The sequence below is a fragment of the Oncorhynchus kisutch genome, linkage group LG27 (assembly GCF_002021735.2).
Source record: "Oncorhynchus kisutch isolate 150728-3 linkage group LG27, Okis_V2, whole genome shotgun sequence".
NCBI classification, from domain to species: Eukaryota; Metazoa; Chordata; class Actinopteri; order Salmoniformes; family Salmonidae; genus Oncorhynchus; species Oncorhynchus kisutch.
The window spans coordinates 10,058,046-10,079,645 of record NC_034200.2 but is presented as its reverse complement, the minus strand read 5'-3'; the positions used below and the strand labels follow the sequence as shown (position 1 = coordinate 10,079,645).

The 21,600-nt window shown below is 44.6% G+C and overlaps 1 protein-coding gene across 2 annotated transcripts in view; it reads left to right on the top strand.

Annotated features, from left to right (window-relative positions):
- The first annotated feature begins 3,664 nt into the window (after window positions 1-3,664).
- The window catches only part of epha4b (eph receptor A4b), a 133,600-nt gene continuing 115,664 nt past the window's right edge, over window positions 3,665-21,600 (top strand). For both annotated transcript variants that reach the window (XM_031806885.1, XM_031806884.1), the window contains exon 1: window positions 3,665-3,827. In XM_031806885.1, the coding sequence (XP_031662745.1) occupies window positions 3,719-3,827 (109 nt within the window). In that variant the 5' untranslated portion in view covers window positions 3,665-3,718. The remainder of the gene's footprint in view (window positions 3,828-21,600) is intronic.

Here is a 21,600-nt window from a genome sequence, read left to right as displayed (position 1 = left end):
GCGTTTTAAAAGGCTAATTGATCATTAGAAAACCCTTTTGCAATTATGTTAGCACAGCTGAAAACTGTTGTTCTGATTAAAGAAGCAATTAAACTGGCCTTCTTTAGACTAGTTGAGTTTCTGGAGCATCAGCATTTGTGGGTTCGATTAGAGGAAATAACTTAGAGAAATAACTTTCTTCTGAAACTCGTCAGTCTATTCTTGTTCTGAGAAATGAAGGCTATTCCATGCGAGACATTGCCAAGAAACTGCAGATCTCGTACATCCCTGTGTACTACTCCCTTCACAGAACAGCGCGAACTGGCTCTAACCAGAATAGAAAGAGGAGTGGGAGGCCCTGGTGCACAACTGAGCAAGAGGACAAGTACATTAGCGTGTCTAGTTTGGGAAACAGACGCCTCACAAGTCCTCAACTGGCAAATAGTTCCTGCAAAACACCATATCTCAGACTGGCCAATAAAAGAAAAAGATTAAGATGGGCAAAAGAACGCAGGTACAGTGAACGCTATCCTGGTTGCCAGGTGCACAGTGTTTCCTTCGACACATTGGTGCGGCTGGCTTCTGGGTTGGATGCGCGCTGTGTTAAGAAGCAGTGCAGGTTGTGTTCCGGAGGGCGCATGGCTTTCGACCTTCATCTCTCCCGAGCCCGTACGGGAGTTGTAGCAATGAGACACGATAGTAACTACTAACAATTGGATACCATGAAATTGGGGAGAAAAGGGTATAAAATTCAAAAAACAAAAAAAACTTTGGGGTGCTCCACTAACGCTTCGAACACACCGACAGCGTCGTTGTGCAAAATAGTATGCAGCATCATCTGGATTAGAGGTCAACCGATTATGATTTTTCAACGCCGATTGTCACGGTTTGACCATCGTTCGTATGTGTTTTCCTTGTTTTAGTGTTGGTCAGGACGTGAGCTGGGTGGGCATTCTATGTTGTGTGTCTGGTTTGTCTATTTCTATGTTTGGCCTGATATGGTTCTCAATCAGAGGCAGGTGTTAGTCATTGTCTCTGATTGGGAACCATATTTAGGTAGCCTGTTTTGTGTTGGGTTTTGTGGGTGATTGTTCCTGTCTCTGTGTTTGCACCAGATAGGACTGTTTAGGTTTTCACTTTTGTTGTTTTGTTTCGTCTGTTCATGTATAGTCGTCTTTATTAAAAACATGAATAACCACCACGCTGCATTTTGGTCCGCCTCTCTTTCACCAGAAGAAAACCCCAAAAAAGACAATACCGATCAATAATATATATATAAAAATCGGCCGATCAATCGGTATTGGCTTTTTTTGGTCCTCCAATAATTGGTATCAGTATCGGCGTTGAAAAATCATAATATATATTTGTAATAATGACAATTACAACAACACACTTTTATTTTAACTTAATATAACACAAATATAATCAACTTAGTCTCAAATGAATAAGGAAACATGTTCAATTTGGTTTAAATAATGCAAAAACACAGTGTTGGAGAAGAAAGTATAAGTGCAATATGTGCCAGGTAAAAAAGCTAACGTATAAGTTCATGAGAACATATGAAAACATTTGAAAGCTGATGGTTCCTTTTAACATGAGTCTTCAATATTCCCAGGTAAGAAGTTTTAGGTTGTAGTTATTATTGGAATTAGAGGACTATTTCTCTCTATACCATTTGTATTTCCTATACCTTTGACTATTGGATGTTCTTATTGGCACTATAGTATTGCCAGACTAATCTTGGGAGCTGATAGGCTTGAAGTCATAAACAGTGCTGTGCTTCAAGCATTGCGAAGAGATGCTGACAAACGCAGGAAAGTGCTGTTTGAATGAATGCTTACGAGCCTGCTACTGCCTACCACCGCTCAGTCAGACTGCTCAGACTGCTCTATCAAAGTTAGTTATAATATAATAAACACACAGAAATACACAGAAACACAGAAAATCATTAATATGGTCAAATCTGGAAACTATAATTTCGAAAACCAAACATTTATTCTTTCAGTGAAATACGGAACTGTTCCGTATTTTATCGAACAGGTGAACACTAAGTCTAAATATTGCTGTTACATTGCACAACCTTCAATATTATGTCATAATTATGTACAGTTCTGGCAAATGAATTACGGTCTTTGTTATGAAGAAATGGTCTTCACACAGTTCGCAACGAGCCAGGCGGCCCAAACTGCTGCACGGACCTGTAAGGGTTTTCGTCCTCCTCTTCTGAGGAGGAGTAGTGAGAAGGATCGGAGGACCAATGCGCAGCGTGATAAGTGTCCATAATGTTTCATCAAACACAACAGAACACACGTTGCGGAGGCAGTTGCAGTGAGTTCGGTGTGGTGCATAAAATGGATCTATCAAAATAGGGATCAAACAGTATGTGTAGACTACCGGCTTGACAGAAATGGTAGCAGAAGGTGAATGTTGGTGGATATGTGTGCCACAAAAGTTCAACAGTCAGCTTTTGCTACTATTTCTGTCAAGTCCACTCATACAATTTGACCACACAGAACGCATTGCAACTGCCTCTGCAACGCAATGCTGCAGTTCCATTGGAAATGAATGTACTTCTTGTGTAGTTGGTTGCCTATAGCCTCGATCACACCTACGGCGTATTGCATCATATTCTATGCGTAGACGGCTTGACAGAAATGGTAGCAAAAAGTGAACGTTGAACTTTTGCTGCACTCATATCCAGATGATGCTGCGTACGATGTCATGCAATGTTGCTGTCGGTGTGATTGAGGCGTGTCTGTTGGATGTTGCGGACACAATGGATGGAGGTTCTAATAAGGAATTAACTGGTGGGTTGACATCAATTTAGTAGGTTTACCGAAACAGAAAGAACACACACACACACACGGGAAGCAAAGCGAGAGGGGTACATCTGTCCTGTTAAAATGCGTGTGCTCTCTCCGTGGTGCTGAATTCCCTGCCGGCTGTTTCGGTCTGGTGTGTTAAAAAGCAGAAGATTGAGGTTGACCTCGCGCATTCTCCCCCTTCCCCACTCTTCACACACGCATTTAATATGACAGGCAGAAACCATGATTTATTCATTTAGACCCCCAGAAAAATACCGACAGTCAGACACACACACACATCTTATCACAGCGCAATACACACATTCCAACTGGAATACATCTCCATACAAGCATTGGATTTGAATCCGGAATCCATGAAACTGGGTTCTTCTGAGAGCTGTTGCCTGTAGCTGCTGTCATTCTTTGAAAGTAGAGCAGACCTACAATGGTGAGCCTGACTCAGGCAGTTTCCAGGTAGGCCAATTATTGAGCCCCCCAACTATCTCATCAATATTTAACTGCCCATTCAACTAAATTAAATAGGCATATGACCGCTGGACAACCATTAGCAGACACAACTCACTTTCAGTCTGAATCTTCAGATAACCTTGGATAAAAACCTTCTGTATCCATGTTCACCGTTCTCCAAACCTCAGAGGTGCAGTGATGGAGATCGCAGGCCCGCGTGTGTCCTCAGAATAGCGTGTGTGTCGGTGTGTGTGCATGTGTGTGCTTGTGTGTGTCGCCACAGCGCGAGGTCTCGCGTTTCCACACCACTCGGCTCGCCCGAGATTGACAGCGCTTGGCTTGCGCTGGACCCTCCTTCCCGTCTCCTCCTCTTTGCCTTCTCTCGCTCTCATCCACTCATTCGCGAGGGCTCGCTCACCAACTCCACACGAACAGGGATGCAGCGAGCGCGCAGCGCAGCCTGAAAAATGGCACGACTCTTCCTTTGGATCTATCCATCCCTTTTGCTTTTCTCACCTTTTCTTTTCCACGAATTCGCACCATGTGAAGGCTTACGGAATTACCCAGAGAATGAAGGTAGGAGAGTGTTTAAAATGATTGTAACGGTTTTTGACTTCGTGATTCGCTGCGAGGTGAACCGCGGAGGTTGTTGCGACTCCGCGATGGCCGGAACCGTAGTCTCTCGGTTAAGTGCTCTGACCGTGTGGTCAGAATGAATCATGGGCCAGATAGGGCACAGCGACGGAGAGACATGGGAAAATGTTCGAGTATTCTCTGCTTGAAGTACATTGTATAGCACCGAGGCAAGGCTGTGGAGATGTGGATGCAATATGGTTTACGCAGGAGCAAACCTTTCACTTCAGAAGCACAACTTATAGCTTTTCTTGTAGGCCTATGGTCAATGGTTGGATACCCATTTGACCTATTAGATGCATCCAGCTTTTATAAGGTTTGATAATAATACTGATATTATTCCTAGTAATAATAAGCACAATTTTTCAAGTAGTCCAGGACTACTGTTCAATCTAGGCTACAGCAGTCGTGCAAATCAGGAGTAAGATAGCAATTACATTAATTTGCTGCTGAGCCTCTCACTTCGTTATTGTATTAACGTCAATACTCAGCTCAAAATTAGAGCAGACCATTTCCTGACAAATGACTCCACTCGTAAGTAACTACTTTAGAGACTCTTACAGCTCGAACCCGAAGGACAGGACCTTTTTAGGTGGCTGTGGATGTCAGAGTAGGATATGGTTAGGAGAGATTGAAACATGTGGACTTTGGCCCTGTGGTTTGGCAATGTGGCGGTGCTCATGCGTGATGTGTGTGCGTTACAACTCATCAGTTATGACTTGACTGTCCAGTTGTTTGATACATTCTGAAAACGGAGTTACGACATAATCAGACTATTATTCAGTAGTGAATGAATATTTGTAAATGTTCTGGATTCAGGAACACCGCCCTTTCCCCGGTTTAGTGGCGTGTGTGTGGCTTGAGCAGCCTTTACCCCGTAAGGTGTTAAAACAAAGCTTTCTATACGCTTGCGCGTGCTGCGCTATACATCCTATTGACTGTCTGTCTGTCTGTCTGTCTGTCTCTCTCTCTCTCTCTCTCTCTCTCTCTCTCTCTCTCTCTCTCTCTCTCTCTCTCTCTCTCTCTCTCTCTCTCAGTCGCTCTCTGTCTCTCTCTGTCTCTCTCTGTCTGTCTCTGTCTGTCTGTCTGTCTCTCTCTGTCTGTCTCTCAGTCTCTCTCTCTCTGTCTCTCTCTCAGTCTCTCTCAGTCTCTCTCTCTGTCTCTCTCTCTCTGTCTCTCTCTCTCAGTCTCAGTCTCTCTCTCTGTCTCTCTCTCTCTCTCTCTGTCTCTGTCTCTGTCTCTCTCAGTCTCACACACATACAGTCCTTATCCATCCTAGCCTGTGGCCCATAAGCGTCAGCCACATTGATACTGTTTGGTAGTCTGATGATTGATATTTATATGTATTTATTCCACCCATTGACCTGATCATAATCTTCTACATTTATAGATCAAGTGTCAAGTTTATTATACAACATCATGGCAGAACAAGTTTAGCTTTTCATGAGAGGCTCCAGTGAAGTGAGTTTAGTCTGGTGGATGAAGGTGTTGTTTGCAGTGAAGTGAGTTTAGTCTGGTTGATGACGGTGTTGTTTGCAGTTAAGTGAGTTTAGTCTGGTGGATGACGATGTTGTTTGCAGTGAAGTGAGTTTAGTCTGGTGGATGACGGTGTTGTTTGCAGTGAAGTGAGTTTAGTCTGGTTGATGACGGTGTTGTTTGCAGTGAAGTGAGTTTAGTCTGGTTGATGACGGTATTGTTTGCAGTGAAGTGAGTTTAGTCTGGTTGATGACGGTGTTGTTTGCAGTGAAGTGAGTTTAGTCTGCATGATGACGGTGTTTGCAGTGAAGTGAGTTTAGTCTGTATGATGACGGTGTTGTTTGCAGTGAAGTGAGTTTAGTCTGGATGATGACAGTGTTTGCAGTGAAGTGAGTTTAGTCTGGATGATGACGGTGTTTGCCGTGAAGTGAGTTTAGTCTGGATGATGACAGTGTTTGCAGTGAAGTGAGTTTAGTCTGCATGATGACAGTGTTTGCAGTGAAGTGAGTTTAGTCTGCATGATGACGGTGTTGTTTGCAGTGAAGTGAGTTTAGTCTGGATGATGACGGTGTTTGCAGTGAAGTGAGTTTAGTCTGCATGATGACAGTGTTTGCAGTGAAGTGAGTTTAGTCTGGATGATGACAGTGTTTGTCGTGAAGTGAGTTTAGTCTGCATGATGACGGTGTTTGCAGTGACGTGAGTTTAGTCTGCGTGATGACGGTGTTGTTTGCAGTGAAGTGAGTTTAGTCTGCATGATGACAGTGTTTGCAGTGAAGTGAGTTTAGTCTGCATGATGACGGTGTTGTTTGCAGTGAAGTGAGTGTAGTCTGCATGATGACGGTGTTGTTTGCAGTGAAGTGAGAGAGAACCTCAGTGGTGTTCTGTCTGAATGTCACACACACAAGCGCGCACACACACACGACAAAAACAACGGTGTTTATAAACGGAGTGATTGCATCTCCAACTTTTCTGGACCGAGAGCTAGAGGACCCGAAGCTTCTGCACATGTGCGGGATTCATTTAATAAAGTTAGATCAAAGCTGAATCAATATGTGCAAGATCACATAATGAAAGTATTCTACGTAAAATAACCAAACATAATAGCATAGTATAACTTTACTCTAAAACAAAAAACACCACCTCATATCATAATGGGCTTTTAGGATGATTGTGCTAATGTTCACATTTTTCTCAGTAATGCAGCCACAACTCAACAGCATGCGTCACGAGGCAAAATATGTGCCTTGAAACAAAACACAGGTATGCTACAGTTTCTTAACACTGTAGTGCTTTAAAATTCGCTTCCTGTGCATAATTCAAAACAACACTGTACATAACTAAGAAAATGTAAATGCATATTCCCATGGGGCGGAACGGGGTTAGTTTCCTACGGATCCGCATTCACGGCCATTAAAAAAATCATCAAATGACTTCTATGCATGATGAAACCGATTGGAAATGAAGGAAACGTGTTGATTTAGATACATGTGTGGGTAGGTTTTTGTATGTGTGTGTATGTGTGTGTTTAGTCCTACAATGTCTTGTTGATTCCAAAGACTAAAGAGGGAGGCAGGCCGATGAGCCATAGGTCAAAGGTGAAGCAACAATTTCCTCTAGGAATGACATTCACTGTATACTGTTTGTGTGTATTTAGCTCAATTCTTAGTCCTATGTTGATGTCAGTATCCTGCTGTTTCCCTCTCATCCTCTGGCGAGTGGTCTAATTTGCAACTCCAAGTACACCATGTGTATGTGTTCGTGTGTGTGCCTGCATGTGCGTGTGTTTTCTGGTAATATAATCCAATGAAGTCTGTTTTCAGAGCCAAAGTACTCTCTGCTTTGTCTTTCCTCGCGGCAAATAAACCTCTATCTCTCTTCTGTTCTCTCCCTTGTTCCCCCTCTCTCTCGCTCTCTCACTCCCTTGTTCCCTCTCTCTCGCTCTCTCACTCCCTTGTTCCCTCTCTCTCGCTCTCTCACTCCCTTGTTCCCTCTCTCTCTCTCTCTCTCTCTCCCTTTTTATTTTTCTCTTCTCAGTCTAGGCGCACACGCTGTGATTGCTCGTGGAGCTCTGTGTGTGTGTATGTGTAGTTGTGTGTGTGTGTGTGTGTGTGTGTGTGTGTCGTTCTGCATGTGCTATTGTAAGCTCCTGCTGAGGCTAACAGAGGTGAATGTGATGTGATGACATGTGATTAGTGGTTTGAGTTGGTCTGAGCAGAGGCGAAATCCTTTAGGCTGTTACAGAGAGGGAGGGAGGGAGGGAGGGAGGGAGGGAGAGGGAGGGAGGGAGAGGGAGGGAGGGAGGGAGAGAGAGAGAGAGAGAGAGAGAGAGAGAGACAGAGAGAGAGAGAGAGAGAGAGAGAGAGAGAGAGAGAGAGAGAGAGAGAGAGAGAGAGAGAGAGAGAGACAGAGAGAGACAGAGAGAGACAGAGAGGTGTAGTGATCATGTGAAACAGCAGATGGCGCTTCAACTCACGGACACTCCCAGCCCTGAGGGGAGACTCACACCAGGGGCGCATTGAGCAGGACGCAATGTTTTGGAACGTTCAGATAGAAATACGCTATGTAGAACAAATTCAGGTCGTGCCTCTCTGACATGTACAATATGAAATCATGTTGACTCTATTCGTGGCATTTAGCTGCTTAATGTTGTTGAATGATCCCAGGGTTAAATCCAGTAGGAACCAAACAGAAGCAAACGGGGAGCGACTACCTGAATCTGTCCAATGATAAATGCTTGCTTTCCTATCGAAAATGTTTTCTACGGTGTGCACTGAATATGACCCAGGGGTCGATAAAGCTTGCCATGTCATACAGGAACAACGCTTGGGGTGGCAGGTAGTGGTTAGAGCGTTGGGCCAGTAACTGAAAGGTTGCTGGATTGAATCCCTGAGCTGACAAGATAAATCTGTTGTTCTACCCCTGAAAAAGGAAGTTAACCCACTGTTCCTTGGCTGTCATTGTAAGTAAGAATTTGTTCTTAACTGCCTAGTTAAATGTTAAAAACAAGAAAAGAAAGGTGTATATTCCATTTAATGCTAGTTTTTAAGTTAGCATTTTACAAACGCCTAAACATGTTGAACAAACCATCGAAGGAAAGCAACCCAAATACATCAGGATGATTTGAACTTTGACCAAGCTATCCAAAACAGCATGTATTACATAGATTAGTGGGTTTGAACTAATCTGCTTAGGGTGCTTTACTGGTTTTAAATGACACACACACACACACACACACACACACACACACACACACACACACACACACACACACACACACACACACACACACACACACACACACACACACACACACACACACACACACACACACACACACACACACACACACAGTTCCCACAAGCAATCACCAGTATGCTAAGTAGTGCCGATGCAAGCATATATAAAACAAGCACACACACACACACGCACACACACACACACACGCGCACACACACACACATACGCACACACACACACACACACACACACACACACACACACACACACACACACACACACACACACACACACACACACACACACACACCTCGAGTTCCTGGGGATCCTTATTTATGAGGGCAGAGGTCGTCTGTGGTTTAATTGCTTTAATCTATAATAGTTATCGGCAGGCCCGTATCTCAGCCTGTGTGTCTGTGTGTGTGAAGGGGGAATTAAAGAGATTGTCTCCCCAGCATGTAAGGACCGTGACCTTGGAAAGGTGAGGACATTGATCGTCTCTCTTTCTTTTACTCCTCCTCTTTCTATCTCTTCTTCCTCCCCGTCTTCCTCTCTTTGGTCACCCCGCTCTCTCTCCCATTCACCCTTACCTTTCTCTCACTCCTCCTTTTCCCCCCATTCACTCACTCTCTGTCTCTCTCTCTCTCTCCCTCCCTCCTTTTCCCCCATTCACTCTCTGTCTCTCTCTGTCTCCCTCCCTCCTTTTCCCCCATTCACTCTCTGTCTCTCCCCCCCTCCTTTCCCCCCCATTCACTCACTCTCTGTCTCCCCCCCTCCTTTTCCCCCCATTCACTCACTCACTCTCTGTCTCTCTCCCTCTCTCCCTCCTTTTCTCCCCATTCACTCTCTGTCTCTCTCTCTCCCCCCTCCTTTTCTCCCCACTTACTCTCTGTCTCTCTCTCTCCCTCCCTCATTTTCCCCCCATTCACTCTCTGTCTCTCTCTCTCGCCTCCCTTTTCTCCCCACTTACTCTCTGTCTCTCTCCCTCTCTCCCTCCTTCCCCCCCCATTCACTCTCTGTCTCTCTCCCTCTCTCCCTCCTTTTCCCCCCATTCACTCTCTGTCTCTCTCTCTCCCCCCTCCTTTTCTCCCCACTTACTCTCTGTCTCTCTCTCTCCCTCCCTCATTTTCCCCCCATTCACTCTCTGTCTCTCTCTCTCTCCTCCCTTTTCTCCCCACTTACTCTCTGTCTCTCTCCCTCTCTCCCTCCTTTCCCCCCCATTCACTCTCTGTCTCTCTCCCTCCCCCCTCCTTTCCCCCCCATTCACTCTCTGTCTCTTTCTCTCCCCCCTCCTTTTCCCCCCACTCACTCTCTGTCTCTCTCTCCCCCCTCCTTTCCCCCCCACTCTCTCTCTGTCTCTCTCCCTCCCTCCTGTCTCACCCTATAGCTGACCTGTACCTCTATTACCTGTATTGCAGTTTGATAGGGAGCCTGGAGCTACAGTAAGACTGTTGTAATGATGTGTATAGAGATTCTTAGTACGGGTCACACACACACACACGCACACGCACACGCACACACTCATGCTTAGTCACACGCACACTCTCATCATTACCAAATGTGTTGCCAGAGGCTGTTCTGATTTGCTGGTCACAGTCTAATACTCTGTAGAGTGTATAATGTGTACCCTATGTTGGCTGAGAGAAGGGAGTATCAATATACCTATTTCTATAGTGGCCGTAGAGGAGCAATGTGATGTCCGTACACAGCCAGCATGTCCCGTATTCATAATCATATTACGTAATCCCCATAATGGTAGCCCAGTGATGGTGATTTCATCTCCTTGTGGTAAAATCCTCATGCCATGATGCCATGTGTTCCTCCTTACAAAGAACCCATTTATAAGCAGGGGTCAATAATACCTTATGGCTGCATGCTGTTTACGAATGAACTATGAGCCAGAAAGACCCTAGAAATCCCCAATTCTCCCCCAAAGGTCATGATAGGTTTGTTTTGTTCCTCCTTTGTTATTGTTTGTTGTGGTTGTGTCCGTTGCTTCTTTTCAGAGCTCCTCTGGGCTGACCGTTAGACGTTCTGCTCGCTTGCCCTCGTCTCTTACCCCCCCTGGGGTGCTCTTACCCCCTCTCACCCCCTCACCCCTCTGCCTGTCTGCTGAGGCTCAACCACTAATGAGCTATTTGCTGCTAACCTCCTCTCCTCCTCCTCTTCTCCTGCTCTTCCTTCACCCCTCTCCATCTCTCTGATATCCCTTCCTTCTCCTCCTCTTCTCCTTGATGTTCTCTTCTGAGATTCTCTGAATGGCCAGTTCAAACATACTCCTCTTCAAATCCTGCCCGCCTTTTCCTCTTCTCCTCCTCTGTACTCCCTACTCCACCTCTTTCTCTCATCTCTTGTCCTCTCTTCCACTCTTTCTAGTGGTCTCTCCTTTCTCCTCTTCTCTCCCTCCCTCCCTCCTCCCTCCCCACTCTCCTCTTCTGCCCGTCTCTGCAGTGCTGACCTATTATTTGTCTTAATTGAATTTGTCTGTTTCCCTCCCTCCCTCCCTCCCTCCCTCCCTCCCTCCCTCCCTCCCTCCCTCCCTCCCTCCCTCCCTCCCTCCCTCCCTCCCTCCCTCCCTCCCTCCCTCCCTCCCTCCCTCCCTCCCTCCCTCCCGCTCTCTCTGCTTTCCTCCTGTGGTGTGTATAGTGTTGGAGGGTGACCCGTGCTGTGGGTCTGAATGGCAGTATTAGTGGGACTTTAAACAAACACCATGCGGATGATTTGGTTTGGCTTCTGTGGGTTTTTGGGCTCAGGCTTTTATTGACCAATGCCCCCTCCTCTTCACCCACTCTCTTTTTCATCAACTTTGTTTCTCTCTCTCTCTCTCTCTCTTCTTTCTCTTTCTCATATTCATTCATTCTCTCTCCCTTTCCCCCTTCTCTCTCACTCGCTCTCCTTCCCTCTTTTGCCCCTTCCCTCCCTCAACCTCTAGTCATGCTCATTATTAAGTTCACGGTGTGTTCATGTCTGTGACCATGGCTGGGCCATTAGAGCAGCTTGCCTGTGGTCAGTCAGCCAGCCACCCGGTTGGTCAGTCAGTCAGTGAAGTGGTGACAAGCTGTCCTGATTTAAATGGTGGATTCTCCATACATGTCTGGACTTGTCTCTTTCCTACTATCTCCTATCTGACACAGTCATCCTCCACTCCAGCTGTGTGTAGCCATAGGCCCGTCGCTACTACTCACTATTCTAGCTCAATTTACCCTCCTGTGACCACTGTCTGTGTGACAGCTCTGAGACAGTGTGTGTGTGTGTGTGTGTCAGCGTTCCGTTGGGGTTTAGTTTGACCTTTCTCTGTGCTCCGTTGGTTCCGCAGACGTTCCCTCTTATAGAATATGAACACTTGTTCCCCGAAGACTGTCTGACACACACGGGCCCTGTAAAAACCCCCCAGCTAAGAGAACGTATTGAAGTGTGCATTAAGAAAGAAGTGTTTTCAGACAGTGAGTCGGTGGTGTCTACGTATATATGGTTCGTTGTTATTTTCTCTGGCTGCTCTAGCGTTGTGTGATGGGGGAGACAGCGACAGCGGTAGCAGAGATTTTTTATAACTAAACCAAGATAGACCACAGCCTGCCGTTTCAAATGAGAACAAATGAGTCATAGCGGGCAGAACAAGCAAGGAGGTGGGCAGAGCTAAGCAAGAGCTAGCGAGATCCTACGCCTACTCTGTGAGGTGCGCGTGTGCAATACATTTGATTTGCCTTTGCACTCCTTCCAAACAGCGCAATTTTTAAAAACCTTGTCAAGGGTAAAGTAAAACGTTTTTCCACTCTGTTCGTGAAACGGTATTGAGATCAAATGTTTCATCGATGAGATAATTAGCAGAATGTCGGTCAAAATCAATCTTGTTCCATGTTCTCCCACTGTCGACCACTGGACTTCCTCTCACTACCATATTTGGTAGTCTCACTACCATACACACACTCCACTCTTCCACCATAGATAAAGCAATGAGACAGATATTTCACCGGATGTATGAACGTGGAAACGCCAAGCGGAAGCCTCACGTTCATACATCCGGTGAAATATCTGTCTCATTGCTTTATCTATGGTGGAAGAGTGGAGTGTGTGTCACAAATAATCTTGTTCCTGCGTCACTGGCTGGATTTTGTGTTGTGTGTGTGTGTGTGTGTGTGTGTGTGTGTGTGTGTGTGTGTGTGTGTGTGTGTGTGTGTGCTGTTCCTCGTTTTGTGACACCTGGAAAGGGCCTATTAAAAAACAAGTGTCTGAATCTGACTGCATGTCTCAGTTCCACTTGGCAGCCAACCGTGGGGTTTTCCATACACACGGGCACACACACACACACACACACACACACACACACACACACACACACACACACACACACACACACACACACACACACACACACACACACACACACACACAAAGCATGCAAGCAGCAAACTAGGGCAGAGCTCTTGTCATAGATTGTCAGAGGACTTCCCCACTACTCTGCCACTGTAGGCTAACGAAAAGAAGAGAGGATCCTAACAAGACTCGTTTACTACGGTGATTGACATCTCTAGGAAAGAGGAGGGAGGTGGAGAGACTCACAACACACCATCAACCCTGGGGGGGGGGGGGGGGGGGGGGGCTGATTTGACCAAGAATTAGGGAGAAAAACAACCACAACTCTTGAAAAAGACGGAGGGCACTTAGTCCAAAAGGAGTTTTCATTACTGTCATTACTGTAGCTCACAGTATTACTTTGGTTATACAGTAGAGGATAAGGAAGGAGGTGAGAGGAAGAAAGGAGAGGGAAGATGAGAGGAGTCCAGCTTGACTCCAATTAGATCCTAATGTTCAGAGCGCTCCAGCCGGCCTCACTCCCTCCTAACTTCCCTCCTCTCATCCTGCACTCTTCCCTCCTTTGCCAATGTGTTGCTCTGATGACACTTTCCCCCGTTCAACTGTGCATTCATTCGTTTTTCTATAGAAAGGAATGGAAGGTCTGTCAGAAGAGACTACCGTATGTGTGTGTGTGTGTGTGTGTGTATGTGTGTGTGTGTGTATACAGGTCTTATTGTGCAGTCTGAAAGATTTTTGGCAGGTAGATCAGAGCTCCTCTTTGCCCAGCCAAAGAAATGGATTACAGAGAGAGGGAGAGAGGGGGAGGGAGAGAGGGAGAGGGAGGGGGAGAGAGAGAGAGGGAGAGAGATGGGGAGAGAGAGATGGAGGAGAGAGGGAGAGGGAGAGGGAGAGAGATGGGGAGAGAGAGATGGAGAGAGAGAGGGGGAGAGAGATGGGGAGGGAGAGAGATGGGGAGAGAGAGGGGGAGAGGGGGAGAGAGATGGGGAGAGAGAGAGGGAGAGGTAGAGAGGGGGAGAGAGAGCGAGAGAGAGAGATGGAGGGATCAGTCTTAGCAGAACTTCTCTGTACCCCCCTCTCTCTCTCTTTGTCTCTCTCTCCTCCTCTCATGTCTCTCTCTCTCCACCATGGTGTTTATCAATAAAAGGTTTGGAGACCTTGGAGACTGCATGAGGTCACAGTATTCCCTGCAGCCAGGAACGCTGATGGAGTCTTAACAAGGCCGGGAAATTAGACGGAATGACAGAGAGCAGGAATGAAAGAGGGGTGAAGTGAAATAGAGAGAATAGATGAATGAGCGGTAATGGAGGGGGAATGTGGGCCAGAGAGAGAGAGAGGCCAGGGTGGGAGTAGGGAGGGACCTCATTCCTCATTTTTAGTGTGCGTAAGGAACTGAGACAGTAACATTGTTATATAGGGTCTAAAAGGCCTTATGGTATGCTTTGGGGGTGTGCAGCTGTGTGATACTGTAAATGCTAGGTTAGGGGTTTGGCTTGGTATCGTAGTTTAGAGGTGTTTGCCATGTGGAACGGGAGAGAGTCAGATTGCTCTGACATATCCCCTTGCCGTCTTTACGCTCGGAGAATGTAGAACTCACAGCACGGTGACAATAATCAATAAAGCAACGTGCTCCTATGTCACCAGACCACTCTTAGTGTGTGTGTGTGTCTGCTCGTGTGTGTGTGTATCAATGTGTCTGTGTGTGTGTGTGTGTGTGTGTATCTATGTGTCTGTGTGTGTGTGTGTGTGTGTGTATCTATTTGTCTGTGTGTGTGTGTGTATCTATTTGTCTGTGTGTGTGTGTGTGTGTGTATCTATATGTCTGTGTGTGTGTATCTATGTGTGTGTGTGTGTGTGTGTGTATCGATGTGTCTGTGTGTGTGTGTATCTATGTGTCTGTGTGTGTGTGTGTGTGTATCTATGCGTGTGGGTATGTGTGTGTGTGTATCTATGTGTCTGTGTGTGTGTGTATCTATGTGTCTGTGTGTGTGTGTGTGTGTGTGTGTGCGTGTGTGTGTGTATCTATGTGTCTGTGTCTGCGTGTGTGTGTGTGTGTGTGTATCTATGTGTCTGTGTGTATCTACGTGTCTGTGTGTGTGTGTGTGTGTGTGTGTGTGTGTGTGTGTGTGTGTGTGTGTGTGTGTGTGTGTGTTGTGTGTATCTATGTGTCTGTGTCTGTGTGTGTGTGTGTGTATCTATGTGTCTGTGTCTGTGTGTGTGTGTGTGTGTATCTATGTGTCTGTGTCTGTGTGTGTGTGTGTGTGTGTGTGTGTGTGTGTGTATCTATGTGTCTGTGTCTGTGTCTGTGTGTGTGTGTGTGTGTATCTAAGTGTCTGTGTCTGTGTGTGTGTGTGTGTGTGTGTGTGTATCTATGTGTCTGTGTCTGTGTCTGTGTGTGTGTGTGTGTGTGTGTTTAGGGAAGCTTCCACCAGGGCACTACCGGGGAGATTTAGCTATAGTGGGCTGTTGCAGACATGAACCTACACGATGTTAACCCTGAGATGATTACTGTAGCGTCAGCTGGCCCTATTCTATTCCCCGTTGAATATTCCCATCATTGATTATCTTGACACAAAGTGCTGTTCATTGAGTCAATGCAGCCTCCTACAAGTGAATACATATGAATACAGGAACTAAGTACAGTACATGATTTGTTCACATCACATTGTGAATAGATATGAATACAGGAACTAAGTACAGTACATGATTTGTTCACATCACATTGTGAATACATATGAATACAGGAACTAAGTACAGTACATGATTTGTTCACATCACATTGTGAATACATATGAATACAGGAACTAAGTACAGTACATGATTTGTTCACATCACATTGTGAATAGATATGAATACAGGAACTAAGTACAGTACATGATTTGTTCACATCACATTGTGAATACATATGAATACAGGAACTAAGTACAGTACATGATTTGTTCACATCACATTGTGAATACATATGAATACAGGAACTAAGTACAGTACATGATTTGTTCACATCACATTGTGAATAGATATGAATACAGGAACTAAGTACAGGACATGATTTGTTCACATCACCTTGTGAATACATATGAATACAGGAACTAAGTACAGTACATGATTTGTTCACATCGCATTGTGAATACATATGAATACAGGAACTAAGTAGAGTACATGATTTGTTCACATCACATTGTGAATAGATATGAATACAGGAACTAAGTACAGTACATGATTTGTTCACATCACATTGTGAATACATATGAATACAGGAACTAAGTACAGTACATGATTTGTTCACATCACATTGTGAATACATATGAATACAGGAACTAAGTACAGTACATGATTTGTTCACATCACATTGTGAATAGATATGAATACAGGAACTAAGTACAGTACATGATTTGTTCACATCACATTGTGAATAGATATGAATACAGGAACTAAGTACAGTACATGATTTGTTCACATCACATTGTGAATACATATGAATACAGGAACTAAGTACAGTACATGATTTGTTCACATCACATTGTGAATACATATGAATACAGGAACTAAGTACAGTACATGATTTGTTCACATCACATTGTGAATACATATGAATACAGGAACTAAGTACAGTACATGATTTGTTCACATCACATTGTGAATAGATATGAATACAGGAACTAAGTACAGTACATGATTTGTTCACATCACATTGTGAATAGATATGAATACAGGAACTAAGTACAGTACATGATTTGTTCACATCACATTGTGAATACATATGAATACAGGAACTAAGTACAGTACATGATTTGTTCACATCACATTGTGAATAGATATGAATACAGGAACTAAGTACAGTACATGATTTGTTCACATCACATTGTGAATAGATATGAATACAGGAACTAAGTACAGTACATGATTTGTTCACATCACATTGTTGGGTGTAATTTACGACTAAATTCACTTTCATGCTGTATTGAACATCGGATGGAAATAGAATTGCTGAGACTACAAATATGAGGTGGACCCAGACAAAAAGGCACGGTAGAAGATGGACCATTTGTTGTTAAGTGTTGTCTCTAGGTGATTGGGTTTGTATCGAGCTCCTCCGTTGATGGTTTGTGTGTGTGTGTGTGTGCGCATGCGTGGGCGTGTGTGTGTCTATTACATGAGAGTGAATCTGACCCAGGTCTGAGTGAGTGAATGATGAGCTGTGTGTTTTAACTCCGGGCCAGAGCAACTCTGACCAGGGTTAGATTACACAGACACAGGCCTTACACCACTCCCTGGAGAAAGAGAGAGGGAGAAGAAGAGGTTCGGCGGGGACACAGTATCATGCTACAGATTTAGACTGGGGACCCTGGCTTGCTCTCTCCCATGCACATTCACATGCGGGCACTACACACACGCACACACACACACACACACACACATTCTAGTGGTATCAGCAGACAGGATACTGTTGCTGCTATGTTATTGATGAGAGGATGGGTCATTGATCACAAGTGATAAGTGCTATTGACAGGAGGTGTGAAGAAAGTGTGTGTGTGTGCTTCTGTGTGTTTTTCTGTGTGTGTGAGTGTGTGTGTGTGAGTCTTTGCGCTTGAGTGCGTGTGTGTGTATGGGACAGCGCGACCCAGGGTCCCTAGGCCCTCATTGATCATAGGGAAGTGCAGTCAGCACTTTTGGGGCTATGGAGGTCACCTCAGCAAAACTGTACACAGTATATTACATTAGGCATTATGCCACTACTGTACACTGCGGAAGTGAATGTAAGGTGTGTACATTTCATCATCCTTATTATCAAACCACTGTTAATTCTGCTAATACAGTGTGTCCATGACCTGAACCCTAGCGTCTAATGCTCTTATATTCTCTAAGCAGTGAGGCTGGACTGAGGGTGAGGCAGAGAGCTGGAGTTGACCTTTACAACACAGCAGGAGCTAGGTGTTGTTCATTTTCCCCCCACAATCTCTGTCTCACACACACACACACACACACACACACACACACACACACACACACACACACACACACACGTGTGCGCTAGCAGGCTTGGACGCATGCACATTCACATGCGGGCACTACACACACACACATGCACACACACACACACACACACATTGTAATCTGTAATGCACCATGACAGCCCCCCCGCCACGTTGCACTGAGCTGTGGAGAGTGACTGGTGCTCTTATACAGTGCCATCAGAAAGCATTCCTACCCCTGCACTGGTTGTGTTACAGCCTGAATTCAAAATTAAATAAAATAGATTAAATAGATTTGAGAAAATGTGGTGAAGATGAAATACAGTAATATCTCATTTACAGACCGCAAGTATTCACATCCCTGAGTCAATACTTTGTAGAAACACCTTTAGCGGCGATTACAGCTGTCTTTCTGGGTAAGAGCTTTACACATCTGGATTGTACAATATTTGCACAATATTCTTTTAAAAATTCTTCAAGCTCTGTCAAGTTGATTGTTGATCATTGCTAGTCAGCCATTTTCAAGTCTTGCCAAAGATGTTGAAGCTGATTTAAGTCAAAACTGCAAGTTGGCCACTCAGGAACATTCAATGTCGTCTTGGTAAGCAAGTGTAGATGTGGGCATGTGTTTTAGGTTATTGTCCTGCTGAAAGGTGAATTTGTCTCCTAGCTGACTGAACAAGATTTTCCTCTTGGATTTTGCCAGTGCTTATAGCTGTATTCTATTTATTTGTATCCTATCAATCTCCCTAGTCCTTGCCGATGACAAGCATACCCATAACATGATGTGTTGTGTTTGATTTGCCCCAAACATAATGGTTCAGGACAAAAGGTACATTTCTTTCTTTCATTTAAAAAAAAAGTGTTACTTAAGTATGACTTTAAAAAAAAAGTGTTACTTAAGTATGACTTTAAAAAAAATGTGTTACTTAAGTATGACTTTAAAAAAAAGGTGTTACTTAAGTATGACTTTAAAAAAAAAAGTGTTACTTAAGTATGACTTAAAAAAAAAAGTGTTCCTTAAGTATGAATAAAAAATATAAAAAATCATATATTTTTAAACATGACTTGTTGCAAACAGGATGCTTGTTTTGGAATATTTTGTATTCTGTACAGTCATCCTTCTTTTCTTTGCGAGGCATTGAACAACCTCCCTGGTCTTTGTGGTTGAATTGGTGCTTGAAATTCATTACTTGATGAAGGGACGTTACAGATCATTTTATGTGTGAGGTACAGAGATGGGGTAGTCATGATAAAATGAATGTTATCCGCTATAATTGAACATGAGTCCATGCAACTTTTTATGCGATTTGTTAAGCACATTTTTACTCCTGAATTTATCTAGGCTTGCCATAACAAAGCATTTGAATACTTATTGTGTGTAGATCAGTGACACAAAATTGAAATGTAAAACATTTTTAATTCAGGATGTAACACAAGAAAATGTGGAAAAAGTCAAGGGCGTGTGAATACTTTCTGAAGGCAGAGAGAGAGAGAGAGAAAGAGAGAGGGAGAGAGAGAGAATGAGAAGGGGAGAGAGAGAGAGGGAGAAGGAGAGAGAGAGGCAGTGAAAAAGAGAAAGAGAGAGGCAGTGAAAAAGAGAGAGAGAGAGAGAGGCAGTGAAAAGGAGAGAGAGAGAGGCAGTGAAAAGAGAAAGAGAGAGAGAGAGGCAGTGAAAGAGAGAAGAGAGAGAGGCAGTGAAAAAGAGAAGAGAGAGAGAGGCAGTGAAAAGAGAGAGAGAGAGCAGTGAAAAAGGAGAGAGAGAGAGGCAAATAGGAAAGAGAGAGAGGCAGTGAAAAGAGAAAGAGAGAGAGGCTTTAGTGAAAGAGAGAGAGAGGGCATTGAAAAGAGAAGAGAGAGGAGAGGCAGTGAAAAAGAGAAAGAGAGAGAGAGAGAGGCAGTGGAAAAAGAGAAAGAGAGAGAGAGAGGCAGTGAAAAAGAGAAGAGAGAGAGAGAGGCAGTGAAAACGGAGAAAGAGAGAGAGAGAGGGAGTGAAAAAGAGAAAAGAGAGAGACGAGGGGAGTGAAAAAGAGAAAGAGAGAGAGAGGCAGTGAAAAGAGAAAGAGAGAGAGAGAGGCAGTGAAAAAGAGAAAGAGAGAGAGAGAGAGGCAGTGAAAAAGAGAAAGAGAGAGAGCAGAGAGGCAGTGGAAAGAGAGAGAGAGAGGCAGTGAGAAAGAGACGAGGCAGTGAAAAAGAGAGAGAGAGAGAGGGAGGCAGTGAAAAGAGAAAGAGAGAGAGAGAGAGGCAGTGAAAAAGAGAGAGAGAGAGGCAAGGAAAGAGAAAGAGAGAAGAGAGAGGCAGTGAAAAAGAGAAAGAGAGAGAGAGGCAGTGAGAAAGAGAGAGAGGCAGTGAAAAAGAGAAAGAGAGAGAGAGAGGCAGTGAAAAAGAGAAAGAGAGAGAGAGAGAGGCAGTGAAAAAGAGAAAGAGAGAGAGAGGCAGTGAAAAGGAGAAAGAGAGAGAGAGAGAGGGAGTGAAAAAGAGAAAGAGAGAGAGAGGGGGAGTGAAAAAGAGAAAGAGAGAGAGAGGCAGTGAAAAAGAGAAAGAGAGAGAGAGAGGCAGTGAAAAAGAGAAAGAGAGAGAGAGAGAGGCAGTGAAAAAGAGAAAGAGAGAGAGAGGCAGTGAGAAAGAGAGAGAGGCAGTGAAAAAGAGAGAGAGAGAGAGGGAGGCCAGTGAAAAGAGAAAGAGAGAGAGAGAGAGAGAGGCAGTGAAAAAGAGAGAGAGAGAGGCAAGGAAAGAGAAAGAGAGAGAGGCAGTGAAAAAATAGAAAGAGAGAGAAAGAGGCAGTGAAAGAGAGAGAGAGAGGCAGTGAAAGAGAGAGAGGCAGTGAAAGAGAGAGAGGCAGTGAAAGAGAGAGAGAGGCAGTGAAAAGAGAGAGAGAGGCCATGAAAGAGAGAGAGAGAGGCAGTGAAAAAGAGAATGAAAGAGACAGTGAAAAAGAGAGAGCGAGAGAGAGACAGTGAAAGAGAGAGAGAGACAGTGAAAAAGAGAGAGAGAGGCAGTGAAAAAGAGAGAGAGAGGCAGTGAAAAAGAGAGAGAGAGGCAGTGAAAAAGAGAGAGAGAGGCAGTGAAAAAGAGAGCGACAGAGACAGTGAAAAAGAGAGAGAGAGGCAGTGAAAAAGAGAGAGAGAGGCAGTGAAAAAGAGAGAGAGAGGCAGTGAAAAAGAGAGAGAGAGGCAGTGAAAAGAGGAGCGACAGACGGGACAGTGAAAAAGAGAGAGAGAGCAAGTGAAAGAGAGAGGAGAGAGGCAGTGAAAAAGAGAGAGAGAGAAGGCACGTGAAAAAGAAGAGAGAGAGGCAGTGAAAAAGAGAGAGAGGGCAGTGAAACAGAGAGAGAGAGGCACGTGAAAAGAGAGAGAGGCAGTGAAAAAGAGAGAAGAGAGAAGAAAGCAGTGCAGACGAGAGAGAGAAGAGGGCAGTGCAAAAAGAGAGAGAGAGGCATGAAAAAAGAGAGAGAGCGGCAGTGAAAAAGAGAAAGAGAGAGGCAGTGAAAACAAGAGAGCGAAAGAGACAGTGAAAAAGAGAGAGAGAGAGAGGCAGTGAAAAGAGAGAGAGAGGCAGTGAAAAGAGAGAGAGAGGCAGTGGAAAGAGAGATAGAGAGGCAGTGAAAAAGAGAGAGAGAGAGGGGCAGTGAAAAAGAGAGAGAGAGGCAGTGAAAAAGAGAGAGAGAGAGAGGCAGTGAAAAAGAGAGAGAGAGGCAGTGAAAAAGAGAGAGAGAG